Source organism: Chiloscyllium plagiosum, unplaced genomic scaffold (assembly GCF_037043375.1).
Source record: "Chiloscyllium plagiosum isolate Xiang-an unplaced genomic scaffold, Cpla_swu_hap1 HiC_scaffold_7, whole genome shotgun sequence".
NCBI lineage: Eukaryota > Metazoa > Chordata > Chondrichthyes > Orectolobiformes > Hemiscylliidae > Chiloscyllium > Chiloscyllium plagiosum.
Window position 1 is genome coordinate 34,887,385 of NW_028270145.1, and position 20,582 is coordinate 34,907,966.

Consider the following 20,582-nt stretch of genomic DNA (forward strand, 5'->3'; position numbering starts at 1 on the left):
ATGGTTCAGGGTTAATCTCCACATTAAGTTAATCACTTGGAAATCAATGAGTGTGATCTGATCGAATATACAGATGCTAATCTCTTGCTGGGATTTTAAAAACAAATCACTGCATACAGGCTGTCTGTAGTGTGGAGAATCTTTGATCCTTCATATCTTCAACTTGGAAAAAATACAGATCCCAAAAAAAGCAGACATTAGGGAAATAACGTGTATTTATTTTGCACGTTTTGTGTAATCAGGATATCACTAAGTGGTTCATAGTATAACAGAGACTATATAGCGCAGAGGCCATTCAGCCTCGCTTATCCTTCTATTGCTTCATGGGTGAATCTAGGCTTAAATTCCAAGCAGCACTGGGGGAGCTCTGCACAGCTGGAGGTGACTTCTCCCAGTGGAAGTGTTAAGCAAAGGCTCCATTTGCTGTCTCAGGAAGATCCCATGACGATATCTTAAAGAAGGGCAGGGGAGTAATCCCTGGTGCCCTTACCCACTATTTAGTCCTCTGTCAAAATCACGAAAGGCAAGCTACCTGCTCATTTGTCATTTTGCTGTTTGTGGGAGCTTGCTGTGTAGAATTAGCTGCATTGTTTTATATTACAACTACGACTACCCTTCAATAATATTTATTGGTTGTAAAACATCAATGACATCCTGCAACGTAAAATCTAACGTGTATCTGAAATTTTTTCAAGTCTATTATTATGACTTGACTGAACTACTCCCAACGGTAGAGAGTTCCACATTCTAACCACTCTCTGGCTAAAGGTGGTTTTCCTAAATTCCTTATTGAATTTATTAGTCACTATCTTATATTAATGTTGTTGAGTCCCCCAAGTGGAAACAACTTGCTTACAGAGATCTAATCTGTCAATCTATTCAGAGTTTTATGTATCTCTCTCTGTCCTTTGTTCTGGATAAAAGAGCCTTAGCTTGTTCAGTTTTTTTTCTGACCTGTGTAAGATTTCCATTTATGAACATGTCTGAAAGCATTTTCTCCTTTGTATAGCATCAAGACAATAAGAAGCATTGTGAGGCAAACCCTCTATTCAAGAAGAGTGTTCAATACCACCTTCTCAGAAACAAAGTATGATCTGTTAAGATCACGGTGGTACAACGATTAGCACTGCAGTCTCTCACCGCAAGAGACCCGGGTTCAATTCTAACCTTGGTTGACCATCTGTGTGAAGTTTGCACATTCTCCTTGTGTCTCCTTGGGTTTCCGCTGGATGCTTCGCTTCCCTCTCACAGCCCAAAAGATGTACAGGTTAGGTAGCTTGGTCATGCTAAAATGTCCCATGTTCTCCAGGGATGTGTCGTCTCGATGGATTAGCCATGGGAATTGCTGGTTTACAGGGTTGGGGGCTGTTAGGTCTTGGTGGGATGCTTTTCAGATGGATGGTGTGGACTCGATGGGTTGAGTGGCCTCCATCTGCACTGTTTGGATTCTATGATTCTAAGACAGACAATAAATACTTACCTTATCAGCAATATCCACATCCTATCTAGAATTCCTACAGTGTGGAAACAGGCCGTTCGGCCCAATGAGTCCACACCGACCATCCAAAGAGTAACCCACCCAGACCCTATTATCCTATATTTACCCCTGACTAATGCACCTAACCTATACATTCCTGAACACTATGGGTAAGTTAGCATGGAAAATTCATCTAACCTGCACATCTTTGGACTGTGGGAGGGAACCGGTGCACCTGGAGGAAACCCCAGCAGACACTGGGAGAATGTGCAAACTCCGCACAGACAGTCACCCAAGACTGGAATCAAACCTGGCTCTGTGAGGCAGCAGCATAACTATGCTGCCACTGGGGATTAATAATAATAGAAGGCAAATTTGAAATGTCTTCACTGTTGTAAGGTAGGCCAGTATTAGGCTTTACTAACTCGGCGTAATTGTGGTTACTGTGTACAGGTGGAAGATGCCACAAGTCTTGCAATGGCAGATGCTGGGGACCATCGGAGGATCAGTGTCAGACCCGTGAGTATCTTTAATGTAGTACTGTATATTTCCAAGACACATTTAGTTCGTGGGCCTATGATATCCTTTCATCATACACCCTTGACTTTTAATCACGGGTTGAATATTTCTTGTTAAATGCAATTGCAAGAACAGTCTTTAGTTTAATTGAACCAACGCATAAAATCAGGCCATTTGACAGAAATGATTAACACACGTTTGTATGCTGTGTCGCCAAACTGACCGGTCAGATGTATGCATCCCATTGACAATGAGCAAGAGCTTTATCAAAAGCAAATAATCTCTTTTTCGGGCAAATGCAAAACACTGTAGATGTTGCAAATCTGAAATAAGAGCGGAAATGACAAGTCAGACAGCAACTTGGAGAGAAAAACTGAGCTAATGTTTCAGATCGGTGACTCAGTTTTGCTGGATGTGTTCCCTGTTTTTTTTCTTACTACTGACCAGCTGAGTATTTTTTTATATTCTGAGAGTGTGCTTTGTAATTTGCCATTTTTAGTTCTACAACCTCAATTGATTTAAACACTGAACAAGTGGTGAGGACTGGGTGATAAGAGGTAGATATTGTGTGTGTATAAGGATTTTATGAATTATTTTCTCAAAGAGCTTGGGTTAGCCAAAATGAATGAAATCAAATCAAGCCTAGCATTCACTCAAATGGGCAACATTTTTCAGTAGATCTAATAGTTGAAACGACTCTGACTCTCAGAGATGTGCAGTGACTGTTAAAATAACATGCAGGAATTTAACTAATGATCCAAAAATAGAATCTTGGAAATGACTGTTACATTAGTGTGTGAAGGCTGTGTTTGTGCAACTGTACGTTATCTGCTCTCTTACAAGAAGTAGGTATATTTTATTATTTTAAGATGCTTACTTTAAATTTATCTATTAAAATAGTCGATTTATTTCAGTTAGTGCTGGCTATCTATGCACATACACATCACCAAGCTGGACATTTCAATCTTTGGCCGTTTTGTCTGAAAAATATAAACTACTTGGATGTATCTTATTGTGAAGCATACCTTCAGCATATTTGAATCATGTACAATCTGCCTGACCGTCTCCCAGGCAGACGATGGTACTGCAGATGCCGGAGAACAGAGTCAAGATTAGAGTGGTGCTGGAAAAGCACAGCAGGTCAGGTAGCATCCGAGGGGCAGGAAAATCAACGTTTCGGGCAAAAGCCCTTCATCAGGAATCGTAGCATTTCACGAGGGATGGAGGGACAGCTAGCGCAGTGGTCTCGGTGTCAAATATTTGCCCTTCATATGTTCTGCACCCTTTGTTAGAAAGGAATTCCTCCACTCTTTGCTGTTGCTTTATGAGTTGCGGCACTGCTCTGACAAAGGCAGGGAAAGCTGATTTGACATCAAAGTGGCGAAAAAGCAAATTTATCCCCCCACTGCACCCTCCCCTGTCCTGATATCAGGATTTTTGGTGAGCGTTCCCTGTCAATTGATCCACAGTTCTTTTCCCCTCTTTTAACCGGACCATGGAGATACTTGCTGCATGTAAGCTCCCTCTGCACTCTCTGGAACCCTTAAACTCTCAGTTTACACTCTGGGATTATTTGGCTGGGAAAGGAGGCATTCAACCAAGACACCATCCACAAATACCGCATGCCTGCCTGTCAATCAGAGAAAAGGCTGGTCGAATTGAATTGAACTGAATTGAATTTATTGTCACGCGAACTGAGGCACAGTGAAAAGATTTGTCTTGCGAGCAATACAGGCAGATCACAGAGTTAAATAACATAGATAAGTAAAAAATAGGAAAACAGCAGCAAAAACAAAAACACAGGTACAGGCGAATGTTAACAGTTTGAGAGTCCATTCAGTACTGAAAATGTGTTGCTGGAAAAGCGCAGCAGGTCAGGCAGCATCCAGGGAACAGGAGAATCGATGTTTCGGGCATAAGCCCTTCTTCATTCGGTATTCCAACAACAGTTGGGTAGAAACTGTTTCCAAGCCGGCTGGTGGGTGTGTTCAGGCTTCTGTACCTTCTCCCCGATGGTAGAGGTTGTAGAAAAACATTGCCAGGGTGGGATGGATCTTTGAGAATGCTGGCGGCCTTTCCTTGACAGCGGGCCTGGTAGATGGATTCTATCCTGGTCGATGTCAGCCGGGTAAAGAAACAGATTCAAAATTTGGCGTCAAGCGAAAGCCGCACTTGTTCCGCTCTGCCAGGACATTGTCTGGTGAGAGACAGCAACTGCCCCAGGCAGGTATCTCCTGAGATGGTTTCTGTGTGACTGGATACACGTCATTGAAAGCAGAAGCCTACCTCTGAAAGCACAGATCTCAGTAGATGCGCTACCCTGATAGAAACAGGATGTGATACGTCCCAATCCCCTTCACAAGCATGTTCAGGAGATAACGTTTTGTTAAATGTTTCAAGAAAGTGGTGAATTTAAATTACCATATATAGTTTCTCAGTCTGTTCACACAGCAAGTCCAATGCCATCCATTCCACACTGCAGGTAGGATCAGGCATGTTTGCCCAACTTCCTTTTGTTATTTGGATGTGAAGCAGTCTGATTTTATCTGAAGATTTCCCTTTCGGATTTAGTGTATTACCACCGCTTGCACTCCACCCCCACAATAGTATTGCAGTCAGTTATGTATGGGGAATTACCTGCACGCTTCCAAACTTCAGCACATCTCAACAAAACATCAACGTACCACACCTCTGCACCAACACATAGATTCATGGACTCACAGAGATGTACAGCATGGAAACAGACCCTTCGGTCCAACTTTTCCAAGCCGACCAGATATCCCAACCCAATCTTGTCCCAACTGCCAGCACCCGGCCCATATCCCTCCTAACCCTTGCTATTCATATACACATCCAGATGCTTTTAAATGTTGTAATTGTACTAGCCTCCACCTGGCAGCTCATTCCATACACGTACCACCCTGAAAAAGTTGCCCCTTAGTTCTCTTTTATATCTTTCCCCCCCTCACCCTAAACCTATGCCCTCTAGTTCTGGACTCCCCCCACCCCAGGGAAAAGACTTTGTCTATTTACCCTATCCATGCCCCTCACAATTTTGTAAACCTCTATAAGGTCACCCCTCAGCCTCCGACGCTCCAGGGAAAACAGCCCCAGCCTGTTCAGCCTCTCCATATACTCAAACCCTCTAACCCTGGCAACATCCTTATAAATGCTTTCTGAACCCTTTTAAGTTTCACAACATCTTTCCGATAGGAAGGAGACCAGAATTGCACGCAATATTCCAACAGTGGCCTAACCAATGTCCTGTACAGCCGCAACACGACCTCCCAACTCCTGTACTCAATACTCTGACCAATGAAGAAAACCATACCAAACGTCGTCTTCACTATCCTATCTACCTGTGACTCCACTTTTAAGGAGCTATGAACCTGCACTTCAAGGTCTCTTTGTTCAGCAACACTCCCCAGGAGGTTCAGTGTATAAGTCCTGCTAAGATTTGCTTTCCCAAAATGCAGCATCTCTCATTTATCTGAATTAAACTCCATCTGCCACTTCTCAGCCCATTGACCCATCTGATCAAGATCTTGTTGTAATCTGAGGTAACCTTCTTCGTTGTCCATTGCACCTCCAATTTTGGTGTCATCTGCAAACTTACTAACTAAACCTCTTATGCTCACATCCAAATAATTTATATAAATGATGAAAAGTAGTGGACCCAGCACCGATCCTTGTGGCACTCCACTGGTCACAGGCCTCCAGTCTGAAAAACAACCCTCCACCACCACCTATGAGCCAGTTCTGTATCCAAATGGCTACTTCTCCATGTATTCCATGGGATCTAACCTTGCTAACCAATCTCGCATGGGGAACCTTGTTGAACGCCTTACTGAAGTCCATAAAGATTACATCTACTGCTCTGCCCGAATCAATCCTCTTTATTACTTCTTCAAAAAACTCAATCAAGTTGTGAGACATGATTTCCCATGCACAAAATCATGTTGACTATTCCTAATCAGTCCTTGCCTTTCCAAATACATGTACATCCTGTCCCTCAGGATTCGCTCCAACAATGTGCCCACCACCAACGTCAAATTCACTGGTCTGTAGTTCCCTGGCTTGTCCTTACATGTTCCTTAAACAGTGGCACCACATTAGCCAACCTGCAGTCTTTAGGCACCTCACCTGTGACTATCGATGATGCAATATCTCAGCAAGAGGCCCAGCAATCACTTCTCTAACTTCCCACAGGGTTCTCGGGTACACTTGATCAAGTCCTGGGGATTTATCCGCCTTTATGCATTTCAAGACATCCAGCACTTCCTCCTCTGTCATATAGACATTTTACAAGATGTCACCATCCATTGTGGGCGGCACGGTGGCCCAGTGGTTAGCACTGCTGCCTCACAGCGCCTGTAGACCCGGGTTCAATTCCCGACTCAGGCGACTGACTGTGTGGAGTTTGCACCTTCTCCCCGTGTCTGCGTGGGTTTCCTCCGGGTGCTCCGGTTTCCTCCCACAGTCCAAAGATGTGCGGGTCAGGTGAATTGGCCATGCTAAATTGCCCGTAGTGATAGGTTAAAGGGGTAAAGGTAGGGGTATGGGTGGGTTGCGCTTCGGCGGGTCGGTGTGGACTTGTTGGGCCGAAGGGCCTGTTTCCACACTGTAAGTAATCTAATCTAATCTAATCTAATCTAATCTAATTTCCCTACAGTCTATATCTTTCATGTCCTTTTCCACAGTAAATACTGATGCAAAATATGCATTTAGTATCTCCCCCATTTTCTGCGGCTCCACACACAGGCCGCCTTGCTGATCTTTGAGAGGCCCTATTCTCTCCCTAGTTACCCTTTTCTCCTTAATGTATTTGTAAAATACCTTTGGATTCTTCTTAACTCTATTAGCCAAAGCTGTCTTATGTTCCTTTTTTGCCCTCCTGATTTCTCTCTTAAGTATACTCCTACTGCCTTTATACTCTTCTAAGGATTCACTCAATCTATCCTGTCTATACCTGACATATGCTTCCTTCTTTTTCTTAACCAAACCCTCAATTTCTTTAGTCATCCAGCATTCCCTATACCTACCAGCCTTTCCTTTCATCCTAACAGGATTATATTTTTTCTGGATTCTCGTTATCTCATTTCTGAAGGCTTCCCATTTTCCAGCCATCTCTTTACCTGCGAACATCTGCCCCCAATCAGACTTTGAAAGTTCTTGCCTAATACCATCAAAATTGGCCTTTCTCCCATTTAGAACTTCAACTTTTAGATCTGGTCTATCCTTTTCCATCACTATTTTAAAACTAATAGAATTATGGTCACTGGCCCCAAAGTGCTCCCCCACTGACACCTCAGTCACCTGTCCTGCCTTATTTCCCAAGAGTGGGTCAAGTTTTGCACCTTCTCTAGTAGGTACATCCACATACTGAATCAGAAAATTGTCTTGTACACACTTAACAAATTCCTCTCCATCTAAACTCTTAACACTATGGCAGTCCCAGTCTATGTTTGAAAAGTTAAAATCCCCTACCATAACTACCCTATTATTCTTACAGATAACTGAGATCTCCTTACATGTTTCTCAATTTCCCTCTGACTATTGGGGGGGTCTATAATACAATCCCAATAAGGTGATCATCCCTTTCTTATTTCTCAGTTCCACCCAAATAACTTCCCTGGATGTATTTCCGGGAATATCCTCCCTCAGCACAGTTGTAATGCTATCCCTTATCAAAAATGCCACTCCTCCTCCTCTTTTGCCTCCCTTTCTATCCTTCCTGTAGCATTTATATCCTGGAACATTAAGCTACCAGTCCTGCCCATCCCTGAACCATGTTTCCGTAATTGTTATGATATCCCAGTCCCATGTTCTTAACCATACCCTGAGTTCATCTGCCTTCCCAGTTAGGCCCCTTGCATTGAAATAAATGTAGTTTAAGTTATTAGTCCTACCTTGTCCCTGCCTGCCCTGACTATTTGACTCACTTCTGTTCTCAACTGTACCTGTCTCAGATCGATCTCCTTCCTCACTATCTCCCTGGGTCCCACCACCCCCCACCTTACTAGATTAAATCCTCCCAAGCAGTTCGAGCAAATTGCCCTGCCAGTATATTAGTCCCCTTCCAATTTAGGTGCAATCCGTCCTTCTTGTACAGGTCACTTCTACCCCAAAAGAGATTCCAATGATGCAAAAATGTGAATCTTCTCCTATACATCAGCTGCTCAGCTATGCATTCATCTGCTCTAGACTCCTTCTCTTGCCCTCACTAGCTCATAGCACTGGGAGTAATCCAGATATTACTACTCACGAGGACCTCCTTTTTAAATTCATGCCTAATTCTCTGTAGTCTCCCTTCTGAGTCTCAACCTTTCCCCTTCCTATATCGTTGGTTCCAATGTGCACAATGATCTCTTGCTGGCCCCTCTCTCCCTTACGAACATTCTGCATCCTATCTGAGACATCCTTGATCCAGGCACCAGGGAAGCAACACACCATTCTGATTTTTCAATGCTGGCCACAGAAACGTCTGTCTGTACCTCGGACTAGAGAATCCCCTAACACAATTGATCTCTTGGAATCCGACGCACCTCGCATTGCATTAGAACCAGTCTCAAGTCCAATGCTATCCATTCCTCACTGCAGGTAGGATCAGGCATGTTTGCCCAACTTCCTTTTGTTACTTGGATGTGAAGTGGTCTTATTTTATGTGAAGATTTCCCTTTATGATTTAGGGTGTATTCCCACCTCTTGCACTCCACTCCCACAATAGTATTGCAGTCAGTAATGTACAGGGAATTACCTGAACACTTCCAAACTTCACCACATCTCAACAAAGCATCAACATTACCACACCTCTGCGCCAACCTGTCAGCATTGAATTAAAACAAATTGAAATTCAGTTCACAGCAGAAAAGAAATAATTTATATTTGCTTAATGTCTTTCAAAGCAATATGATATCCCTGACCATGCTCAGCCGATTCTAAAGTAGAGAAACAAATGTTAAGTAGCTAATTGACCAGTGAATTCCCAGGCTTTTCTTGAAAAAGCACCACAATTTTTTTTAAATCAGAGGGCTCAAGTTTAATATCTCATCTGAAGGATGGAATCTCTGACATTACAGCACTTGCTCGCTCCTGCATTGAAATGTCAGCCTTGTCTCTGTGCTTGAGTTCAGAACTGACGCTTCAATCCATAGCCATATGATTTAGTAGTGACACTGTTCCCCAATGAGCTGAGGGTGAGCCCACACAGAGACAACAGGCCTAATAGCTTCCTTCAGTCCTGTAACAATTCTGTAAGTAGACAAGCAGGAGGCTGGAAGAACACAGCAAGCCAGACAACATCAGGGAGTGGAGAAGTCCCTTCTTCAGGAATGGAGGTATAACCCTTCTTCAGGAATGGAGGTGGGAGTAGGGGGAGCTGCAGATAAAGAGGGGCAAGGGGAAGGGTTATAGGTGGAGAGAGGGGCGGAGTGGTGAGGTGGTGATAGGTGAATACAGGTGGTGGGTACAACCTGGTTGGTCGATGGGAAGAATGAATCTGGTTGGTAGTTGGAGGGAAGGATCGGTCAGAGGAATGGAAGGGAGGGGGAAGGGCTGGAGAGGGAGTCAGGGGATGGTGGGATGGTTATTTGAAATTAGAGAACTCAATATTGAGTCCTCCGGGCTGTAGGGTACCTAGGAGGAAGATGTGGTGTTGTTCCTTCAACTTGCAGTCCGGTCGCTGTGGCAATGGAGGAGGCCCACGATGGTCATGTCAGCGAGGGAGTGGGAAGGGAAATTAAAATGGGCGGAGACCTGGAGGTCAGGCTGGCCCTTACAGGCCTGGCTGAGATGCTTAGCAAAACGTGCCCTTAGGTTACGTTTGGTCTCACTGATGTAGAGAAGAGCACACTGGGAGCACCGGATACAATAAACAAAGTTGGAGGCAAGGAGGTGAACCTCTGTCTCACCTGAAAGGACTGTTTGGGGCCCTGGATGGAAGTGAGGGGGTGGTGTGCCGGCAGAGTTTGCATCTTTTTATGGTTGGGGGGTTCGGGGGGGTGCAGTTGGTGGGGAGATTGGAGCAAACCATGGACTGGTGAAAGGAACAGTCCTTGAGAAGGCAGAGAGGGGGTGGGGAGAGGAAGATGTTCTTGGTGACGGGGTCTAGTTGGACTTGGCAGTATGTTTAAGGATGATGTGTTGGATGCGTAAACGAGTGGGGTGGAAAATGAGGACAAGGGGGACCCTGTTTTTATTATTTTTGGAGGGGGCGAGGTTTAGTGCAGTGGAGCGGGAGGAGGTGCAGTAGAACAGAGGGGGAGAAAAGGTTGTTTAAAATAGGGGAACATGTCGGATGCTTGGGAGTGGAACATCTCCTCATCAGAGCAGATGCGGGGGAGATGGAGGAATTGGGAAAATGGGATGGAGTTTTTGCAGGATACAGGGTGGGAGGAGGTATAATCCAGGTAGTTATGGGAGTCTGTGGGTTTGTGGTAAATATCAATCCATAAACTGTTGTCGGAGATGGAATTGGAGAGGTCAAGAAGGGGGAGGGAGTCGTCTGAGATAGACCAAGTGAATTTAAGAGCGGGGTGGAAGTTGTGGGCAAAGGCGATCCAGTTCAGCCTGGGTGCAGGATTCATAGAATCCCTATAGTATGGAAGCAGGCCCTTCAGCCCTATAAGTTCACACTGACCCTCTGAAGAGTATCCCACCCAAACCCATTCCTTTACATTTACCCCCAACCTACACATCCCTGAATACTATGGGCAATTTAGCATGACCAATTCATCTAAGGTGCACATCTTTGGATTGTGAGAGGAAACCCGAGCACCCGGAGGAAACCCACACAGACAAGTGGAGAATGTGCAAACTCCACACAGACAGTCGAGTGAAGCTAGAATCAAACCCAGGTCCCTTGCGCTGAGGCTTCAGTACTAACCACTGGGCCACCATGCCGCCCTAATTAGATTAGATTCCCTAAAGTGTGGAAACAGGCCCTTTGGCCCAACAAGTCCACACCGACCCTCCGAAGAGTAACCCACCCAGACCCATTCCCCAACCCTATATTTACCCCTGACGAATGCACCTAACACTATGGGCAATTTAGCATGGCCAATTCACCTGACCTGCACATCTTTGGATCATGGGAGGAAACCGGTGAACCTGGAGGAAACCCTCACAGACACAGGGAGAACGTGCAAACTCCACACAGACAGTCGCCCGAGGAAGGAATCGAACCTGGTCGCTGGCGCTGTGAAGTGGCAGTGCTAACCACTGAGCCATCGTGCCACCACTGATGCAGCATTGATGCAGTCATCGATGTAACGGCAAGAGAATTAAAGAGGGATTGTTCGACGTGACTGACAAAGAGGCAGGTTTAGCTGGGGCTCCTGCGAGGGCCCATGGCCATCCCCTGAATTTGGAGGAAATGGGAAGAGTTCAAAGAAAAGTTAATGAGGGTGAGGACTAATTTGGCGAGGCAGAGGAGAGTATCGGTGGAGGTGGACTGGATGGTCTGTTGGAGAGGAAGAAGCTGAGGGCTTGCTGGCCATCATTATGTGGTATGGACATGTATAAGGACTGCACTTCCATAGTGAAGATGAAGCTCTGGGGTCGAGGAGCTGGAAGTTTCCATACAGATGGAGGGCATGGTTGGTGTCCTGGGTGTAGGGAGGGAAGTGTCTCAGCCAAGGGGGAGAGAATGGAGTCGAGGGTGGAAGAAATGAGTACTGTGAAGTAGGAACATACGGAGATGATATGTCGGCCTGGGTAGTTGAACTTGTGGATCTTGGGGAGCTGGTAGAACCAGGCAATGTGGGGCTGGGGGACTATGAGGTTGAAGGCAGTGGAGGGGAGATCACCAGAGGCGATGAGGTCACAGACAGTGTGGGTGATGCTGGCCTGATGGGCCGTGGCAGAGTCGTGGTCAAGCAGAAGGTAGCATATGGAGTCAGAGTGCTCGTGTCAGAGGCTGAACCACCTTTCCGTTTCCATCTCAGGCGACAGTTTACAGACAGACATTTACTACAAACCCACAGACTCCCATAACTACCTGGACCACACTCCTCCCACACCATTTCCTACAAAAGCTCAATCCCGTTTTCCCAATTCTTCTGTGTCCATCGCATCTGCTCTGATGAGGAGATGTGCCCCTCCCAAGTATCCCCGAATATTTTAAATAACATGCTTTTCCCCCCTCTGTCATCCAGACTGCCCTCCATCACACCTATTCCATTCCCCATTTCGCGGCTCTAAATCCTTCCCCCTCCAAACATAATAAAGGCAGGTTTTCCCTTGTTCCTATTTCCAACCCCACCAGTCTCCGCATCCAACATATCATCGCTAAACACTTCTGCCAACTCCGACTAGACCCTACCACCAAGAACATCTTCCCCTCCCCACCCCTCTCTGCCTTCTGCAAGGACCGTTCCCTTCGACAGTCCTTGGTTTATGCCACTCTCCCACTAACTCACCCCAAACCCCAGGTACCTTCCCCTGCAACCGGAAAAGATGCAAAATCGGCTAGCACACCACCTCCCTCACCTCCATCCAGGGCCCCAAACCTCTTGGTCACCACCCAATTCAATTCCCCTTCCCACTCCCTCTTTGACATATCCATCCTCGGCCTCCTCCATTACCACAATGAATCAGACCGCAAGTTGGAGGAACAATCCCTTATTTTCCACCTGAGCAGCCTACAGCCTGGAGGACTCAACACAGAGTTCTCCAATTTCCAATAAACTTTCCACCCATCCCCCAACCCCGATTCCCTTTCCAGCCTTCCCCTCCATCTCTCCAACTGACCCTTCCCTCCAACTACCAACCAGATTCATTCCTCCCATCGACCAACCAGGTCGTATTCTCTACCCATAACCACCTATCACCACCTCACCATTCTGCCCCTCTCCCCACCCATAACCCTTCCTCCTCCACCCCGCTTTGTGTGCAGCTCCCCCTACCCCCCCCCCCCCCACTCCTCAAGAAGGGTTAGACCCAAAATGTTGGCTTCTCCACCTCCTGAAGCTGTCTGGCTTGCTATGTTCTTCCAGCCTACTGCCTGTTGACTTCAGATTTTGTCATCTGCAGTTTTTTTGTCTGTAACAATTCTGTGAAGCAGACAGCATTGCCCTTGTTCAGTCCTCCTTGTTTTCTGCTAAGTGTAGAGTTCTGGATGACAAGGGTCTACAATTTTCAGCGGCATCTATTATTAATCTTCATAACTAGACTTGGTCAGAGCACAGAGAGCTAAGAAATAAATATAGGATAAAACGTTCTCTGGTGAACGTGGGAAATCTTGGCTGCCAGTGTGTGTATGTGTCATAATGGACAGGACCATTGCAGCCACTAGGCAAATTCGGCTGAGTGGTCAAATTTGAGGGAAGCAAAAAACTGAATGAAGTATTCATGAGACTGCATAAGCGAACAAACAGACTTCAGCAGTGGGAATGAATGAACTGGGCCTACACTGGTATACGCGCACACACGCACACGCACACGCACACACAGAGATTTCCATACTTTTACAATGTTTTCCAAAGTTTCATATTATATTCCTCATTCTGCTTATGTTACAATTTTATGCAATTGCACATCTACATGAATATTCTAAAATTGTAAACCTGTGAATAATATCAAAGGGTATAATTCAATCTCTCCCACTCTATCACTCTGATCATTGATGGTGTACATTCTCTACAATATCGTTCAGTAATTATTACAGAAATGATTTAGAGATGCCAGTGTTGGACTAGGGTGTATAAAGTTAAAAACCACACAACACCAGGTTATAGTCCAACAGGTTTAATTGGAAACATCAGCTTTCAGAGCGCTGCTCCTTCATCAGCAGCACTCCAAAAGTGCTTCCAAATAAATCTGTTGGACTATAACCTGGTGTTGTGTGATTTTTAACTTTATTACAGAAATACAGTATTACATCATGTGAGCCACATTGCACATTATAATGTGCATTTCTGCCAGTCATCCTAAAAAAAAGTGGGACAATGGAATGTATAATCTATATCACACACCTGCAATTATAAATGGAGAAGTGTGTGTGTGTGTGTGTAGTGAAGTGAGGAGAGGGTGGTGCAAAATTTGCCCAGTGTCCCTAAATACGTTTACGCCATCAGGGTAATGCTTTGTGGTCAAGACTGGATGCAAGTTGGAATTTTTTCTGTAAGAGTGCAGAAATATATAAGGTATTTGGAGCAAGACAATCTCAGTTGGGAATAATCCTGCCCTCTTCTTGTAGCTCAACCCTACCTGTGTCTCATCCTTCACCACTTCACAATCCTCAAAGTATCCATATCCACATGTTTATCTGATTGGATCCTGTGAGCATTTGCTTGAAATCTGAATTCCATATCTTTGTATTGTTCTTCATGGTTTGGGTAAGCAACCCAATCTCACTCCTCTTCTTGCCTCCAAGTTCTTCAGAAGCAAACCTATTAGATTAACTCTGGAGGACTCCCAGTCCAGAGATAAACCTTAAGCTCTGCACAACTAGCGTAAAGCATATGCTTGGTTGATGAAAGAATGAGCAGTGGAAGAGGAGGATTGTTTTGGAGGGTGATAAAGACTCTTTAAAACTGGCAGTTACCATTTTTCTAATCTTAGATGACATAATCCAGAAGCATAGAGATCCAGTTCAACAATGCTTCAATGATGAAAGCTCTCCTCCTTCCGATGTCTCTCTGTCCCTATCTCTGTAACCTTATACTCTCCAACCTTCGTATGCTTCCAAACCTAGTGAAGTGAATGTTTTCTATTTTCATTGCTACTGCAGTGGCTGCATGTCCCTTCAGCTGTCTAGTTTCTAAGTTCTGGAATTCCCTCCCGTCAGCTTTCTGTTGACTGATCCTTATCAACCATCTCCTCGTCTAACACTTCGGCCAGCTATCTTAATATCTCTTTATGCAGCTCGGTATCAACTTTCTGTTTGATGGCCGTCCCGGAATGTTTGCATGATGTTGAAGGCACTATATTAATGCAAGTTGTTGATGGTAGTATCATTTACCTGTATGATTTCAGCCACCACTGTTAGTGCGTGCCATGAGTTTCTCTGTGAAAGGTGTGATACTGTTAGCTTGGTGCATGCATGTGCTTGCTCAGCAGGGTTTCCGGCACATTTGTGATTTTTTTTGTCTAATTAAAGTTGGTAATGTCAGGAAAAAAATACAATAAAAATGTACTAGACTAATAGCTATAGATTTCAGTTGTGTTTTAAAACGAGGAATTGTTGCAACTGTTAGGCATTTTGCTCCAGGTCTGATGATATTCACGCCATTGTGACTGATTGTTATTTAACCAGTCAGTCAATGGAGCTGATTGCTAGTGCTGCAACCGATACCCAAGTCATTGAAGCAAAGAGCTGGATCAATGGGGAGCAGCACTTCACTATCACCATAAGGAAGCTGTTTGATTGAAACCTTTGTGTTTCTATGGTAATATGTATGTTCAGCAGTTACATTGATTTTTGTTATTTTCCATTATGACCTTTATGCTTATGGGCATTTGAAAACTCGCACAGGTTACCTGGAGATCATACAGCGCTGCTTTCTGACGAACCCGCTGCATATTGTCCCGATGTTAATGTGAACGCTGATATTTTATGCGATCAATTTTCCTGTAATCATAAAATGCACCAAATGTGAGCTTTCAGATTGGGAAATGTCACTGATTGATCACTTCAGGCTGTTTGACGAAGTTGAGGCCTCACACCGGAGTCTGAAAACTAAGTTGCCTCTCAGTGGGAGTAGCATCATAATTACTTTCCTCTCTTCTTGAGTTGGAGGATTGGACTGATACTCTCTCACCCACTCCTAAAAACAGGCTGAATGAAATAGCAAGGGAAGAGGGAGAGGAGTCAGAGAAAATTTGGTGTATTCTTGTCAACTGCTCTGGCCAGAGAACAAAATTGAACCTCTAAAGACTAATTGAACTAAAAGATGTGTCACCTCGTAGATTAGCAGCATGAACCCAGAATTGTCCTTCCATTTTTTCTACATTCTAATACATCCAACACCACCTCTACTGTGATATGGACGGTCTCCAAAATATCGCCATTAACTTCCCCAAGTTCTCAGGTCTTCTTGTCTTTCTCCACGGTAAACACAGAGGAGAAATATTCAGTGGAGACTTCGTCCATCTCCTGCAGTTCCACACATACATGTCCACATTGGTCCTTGAGGGGTCCTATTTTCTCTCTGGTTATTCTGTTTCCTTTCATATACTTAAAGAACCTCTTTGGATTCACTCTAATCTTTTCAGCCAAGGCTATCTCATGCCCCCTTTTCACCCTCCCGATTTTCTTCTTCAGTAAACTCCCTTATCCACTACATATCTCCAGGGATTCCCTTGATCCCAGCTGCCTGTACCTGAGCCATACCTTCTTTTTTCTGTTCAAAGCCTCAATACCTCTTGTTCATCCAGGGTTCCCTACTCCTGCCAACCTTGCCTTTCACCCTCACAGGAACGTATAGACCATGAACTCTAGCTATCTCACTTTTAAAGGCCTTAATGTGATTCCAAAATGTGACAGGAAGAATGGACCAGTTGTGAGTAAATTCCTGCAATGGACTTCTAGCTGTCTCAGAGCGAGTATGCCAAAGCTTCCTTCAGTCATGAGAGAATGAACATGGAAAAGGCCATTTGGCCCTCGCACAGTTCATTCATTCAGAACCAATTCACATTTCCATACAGGGTCGTGAGTCTTTGGAATTCTTTGCCACAAAGAGCGGGGGTGGGGGACGGGAAACAGTCTTTATGTTTGTTTAAGGCTAAGATATCATCTTGTTCTGTAGGGGAATCGAGGATTATGGGGAAAGAGCAGGAAAGAGGGATATGAGGAGTGTCAGATCAGCCATGATCCTATTGAATGATAGAGCAAACTCGAGGAGCTGAATATTCCTATTTCTTATGGTCTTATTCTCCATCTGTAGCAAGTGTCCACTACTCTACCCAGCAAATGTTCCGTGTGTCAGTCAGTTTTTGTATGAAACAGCTCCCAGCATGCACCTTCTCCAAATTGAGATTTCTCCCCTCATGCACTTGAATTTGAGATATCATTCTGGGTTTTTTTTCCTGGTCTCTTCATTACTACTTTTGTGGCTAAAACACCCAATTTGTGGGTGACCTGGCCCAGAAATATTCACTTTCAGCAGAAGCTGCTATCGTTATGGAGATGTTGCAGATTTCAGGGTTTAGGGATATCCACAATGAATTGAGTATCTGTGGTGCACGATCACACAAAAGCAAAATAATGAAGGTGTCAGAAATCTGAAATAAAAAGAGAAAATGCTGCAGCAACTCATCACTTCTGTAAGCATCTCTGAAGACTGAACAGAACTAATGTTTCTGGTCTGCTATGACCTCTTCAGAACTCCACATGAGCCTACTCTCTCCCTTGCTTCCTCATCAAATATTCTCTTATTTAGTCCCCCCACTCATGTTTAAATAATTTCCATCTCAATGCAACTAAGTAGTTCACTTTAGATACCAATGAGTTCCACATTCTCACAAGGAAGAGGTTTCATCTGAATTTCCAATTAGGTTGATTATTTCTATATGTTCCTTCACAAGATATGAGTATCTGTAATAAGGCCAGCATTTATTACCCATCTTTAACTCCTCTTGAGAATGTGGTGCTGAGTGGCCTTTACACAGTAGTTAAGAGTGATCTATATCTCAGTTTATTTTGGAATCACATTTTGGCCTTTAAAAGTGAGATAGCTAGAGTTCATGGTCTATATGTTCCTGTGAGGGTGAAAGGCAAGGTTGGCAGGACTAGGGAACCCTGGATGGTGAGTATTGAGTCTTTGAACAGAACAAAGGAGGAATGGCTCAGGTACAGGCAGCTGGGATCATGGGAATCCCTGGAGATACATAGGGGATAAGGGAGTTTACTGAAGAAGAAAATCAGGAGGGCATAAAGGGGGCACGAGATAGCCTTGGCTGAGAAGATTAGGGTGAATCCAAAGAGGTTCTTTAAGTATATGAAAGGAAACAGAATAACCAGAGAGAGAATAGGACCCCTCAAGGACCAAAGTGGACATGTAAGTGTGGAACTGCAGGAGATGGACGAGCTCCTCAATGAATATTTCTCCTTGGTGTTTACCGTGGAGAAAGACATGAAGACCTGAGAACTTGGGGAAGTTAATGGTAATATTTTGGGGACAGTCCATAACACAGTAGAGAAGGTGTTGGATGTATTAGAATGTATGAAGGTGGATAAATCTCCTGGTCCCAGACCAGATATATCCAAGAACACTGTAGAAGGCTAGAGAAGACATTGTGGGGGCATTTGCTGATATTTTTGCATCATTGTTAGGCACGGGTGAGGTTTTGGAAGACTGGAGGTTAGCGAATGTTGTGCTTTAGTCAAGAAGGGCTGCAAAGAAAACCTGGGAATGATAGATTTGTGGTAGGTAAGTTACTTCAGAAGATTCTGAGAGCTAAGACATACATGTATTTGGAAAGACAAGATTTGATCAGAAATAGTCGGCATGGCTTTGTGCAAGGGAAATAAAGCCTCACAGATTTGTAAGAGTTCTTTGAGGTAGCCAGGAAGGTTGATGAGGGCAGGGTGGTAGAGGTCGCCTATATGGATTTCACTAAGGCCTTTGATAAGGTTCCACATGGTAGGCTGCTCTGGAAGGTCAGATCGCATAGAATCTAGGGGGAGCTGGCAAATTGGATAGACAATTGGCTTGATGGTAGGAAGCAGAGGGTAATAGTAGAAGGATGCAAATCAGACTGGAGGCCTGTGACTAGTGGAGTGCCTCCTGAATCGGTGCTGGACCCATTGCTGTTTGTTAGCTATATGAGTGATTTGGATGAGAATGTACAAGTTTGCAGATGACACTAAAGTAGGAGGTATCATTGACAGTGAAGAAGGTTATCAGAAATTATCACGAAGTTGATCAGCTGGGGAAAGTGGCCCAGAAATGGCAAATGGAGTTTAATACTGATGTTTTCCATTTTGGAAATTCAAATCATGATAGGAGTTTCATGGTGAATAGTAGGGCCTTTAAAGAGTTTTGTGGAATGGAGGGACCTTGGAGTTCAGGTTCTCTGAAAGTGGAGTCACAGGTAGACAGGGCAGTGAAGAAGACCTTAGGCACACTGGCCTTCATCAGTCAGAGCACTGAGTATACAAGTTTGGAAGTTATGTTGTAGTTATACAGGACATTGGTCGGGCCCCACTTGGAGTATTGTTTTCAGTTTTGGTCACCTTGTTATAGGAAAGGTATTATTAAACTGAAAAGAGTGCAGAAGAAATTTGCAAGGATTGTTGCCAGGATTCAATGGTCTATAACTTATAGGGAAAGGTTGGACAAGCTAGGCCATTTTTCTTTAGAGCAGAGGAGACGGAGGGGAATCTTATAGAGGTGGATAAGATCATGAGAGGCATAGATAGGGTGAATGCACTCAGTCTTTTTCCCAGGTTTGGGGAATTGAGGACTACAGGGCATCAGTTTAAGGTCAGAGGGGCAAGAATAAAAGGGAACCTGAGGGGCAAATGTTTTACACAGGGGGTAATATGCACATGGAATGAGCTGCCAGTGGAAGTGTTGAGGTGGGTACATTTAAAAAGACATTTGGACAAATACATAGACAGGAAAGGTTTAGAAGGATATGGGCCAAGTGCAGCGAAATGGAGTTAGAGTGGATGAACATTTTGGTCAGCATAGGACCAGTTTGGGTCAAAGGGCCTGTCTCTGTGTTTAGGACTCTATGACTATGACTCTATTAAACTCTATCTGCCACTCCTTGGCCTGGGGCTTATCTAATCAAGGCCCTGTTGTAACACATTTGAAAGATTGTGAGAGTTCTATACAAGGGAAACATTGTGACATTGTTTCCCCAGCTTGGAAATCCAGAACGTGAGGGAACACTCTGGATAAAGGGCTGACCATTCAGGACTGAAGTGATGAGGAATTTCTTCACTCAAAACATTATTAATCTTTGGAAGCATCTTCTATAGATGGTTGTGGGTGCTCCGTAAGTACAAGGCTGAGACATTTCAGGGAAACAAGGGATAGAGGAGTTGAGGCAGAATGTAGCCATGATCATAATGAATGGCAGAAAAGGTTTGAGGGACCAGGTATCCTAGTCCAGTTCCTGTTTCTAATGTTTGCATGTACATAAATATATAGACATCTGTACATGTATACGTCTGTTATCGAGATTTGAGAAGATTTGTAGCTCAGATTGAGGTTCTGGATATCGGTTTGCTTGCTGATCTAGACGTTTCATTTTCAGACGTTTCGTCACCATACGAGGTAACATCTTCAGTGAGCCTCTGGATGAAGCACTGGTGGTGTAGCCTGCTTTCTATTTATATATTTAGGTTTCCTTGGGTTGGTGATGACATTTCCAGTGGTGACATCATTTCCTATGGTGATGTAATTTCCTGTTCTTTTTGTCAGGGAGTGGTAAATGGGATCCAAGTCAATGTATTTATTGATGGAGTTCTGGTTGGAATGCCATGCTTCTAGGAATTCTCGTGTGTGTCTTTGTTTAGCTTGTCATACGATGGATGTGTTATCCCAGTTGAAGTAGTGTCCTTTCTCATCCATCTGTAAGGATACTAATGAGAGTGGGTCATGTCTTATTGTGGCTACTTGATGTTCATGTATCC

At 44.3% G+C, this 20,582-nt stretch overlaps 1 protein-coding gene across 4 annotated transcripts in view; it reads left to right on the forward strand.

Annotated features, from left to right (window-relative positions):
- LOC122551916 (receptor tyrosine-protein kinase erbB-4-like) overlaps positions 1-20,582 on the forward strand; it is a 1,076,277-nt gene that overhangs the window by 713,773 nt on the left and 341,922 nt on the right. For all 4 annotated transcript variants that reach the window (XM_087988891.1, XM_087988893.1, XM_087988894.1 and 1 more), the window contains exon 5: positions 1,931-1,996. In XM_087988891.1, the coding sequence (XP_087845017.1) occupies positions 1,931-1,996 (66 nt within the window). The remainder of the gene's footprint in view (positions 1-1,930; positions 1,997-20,582) is intronic.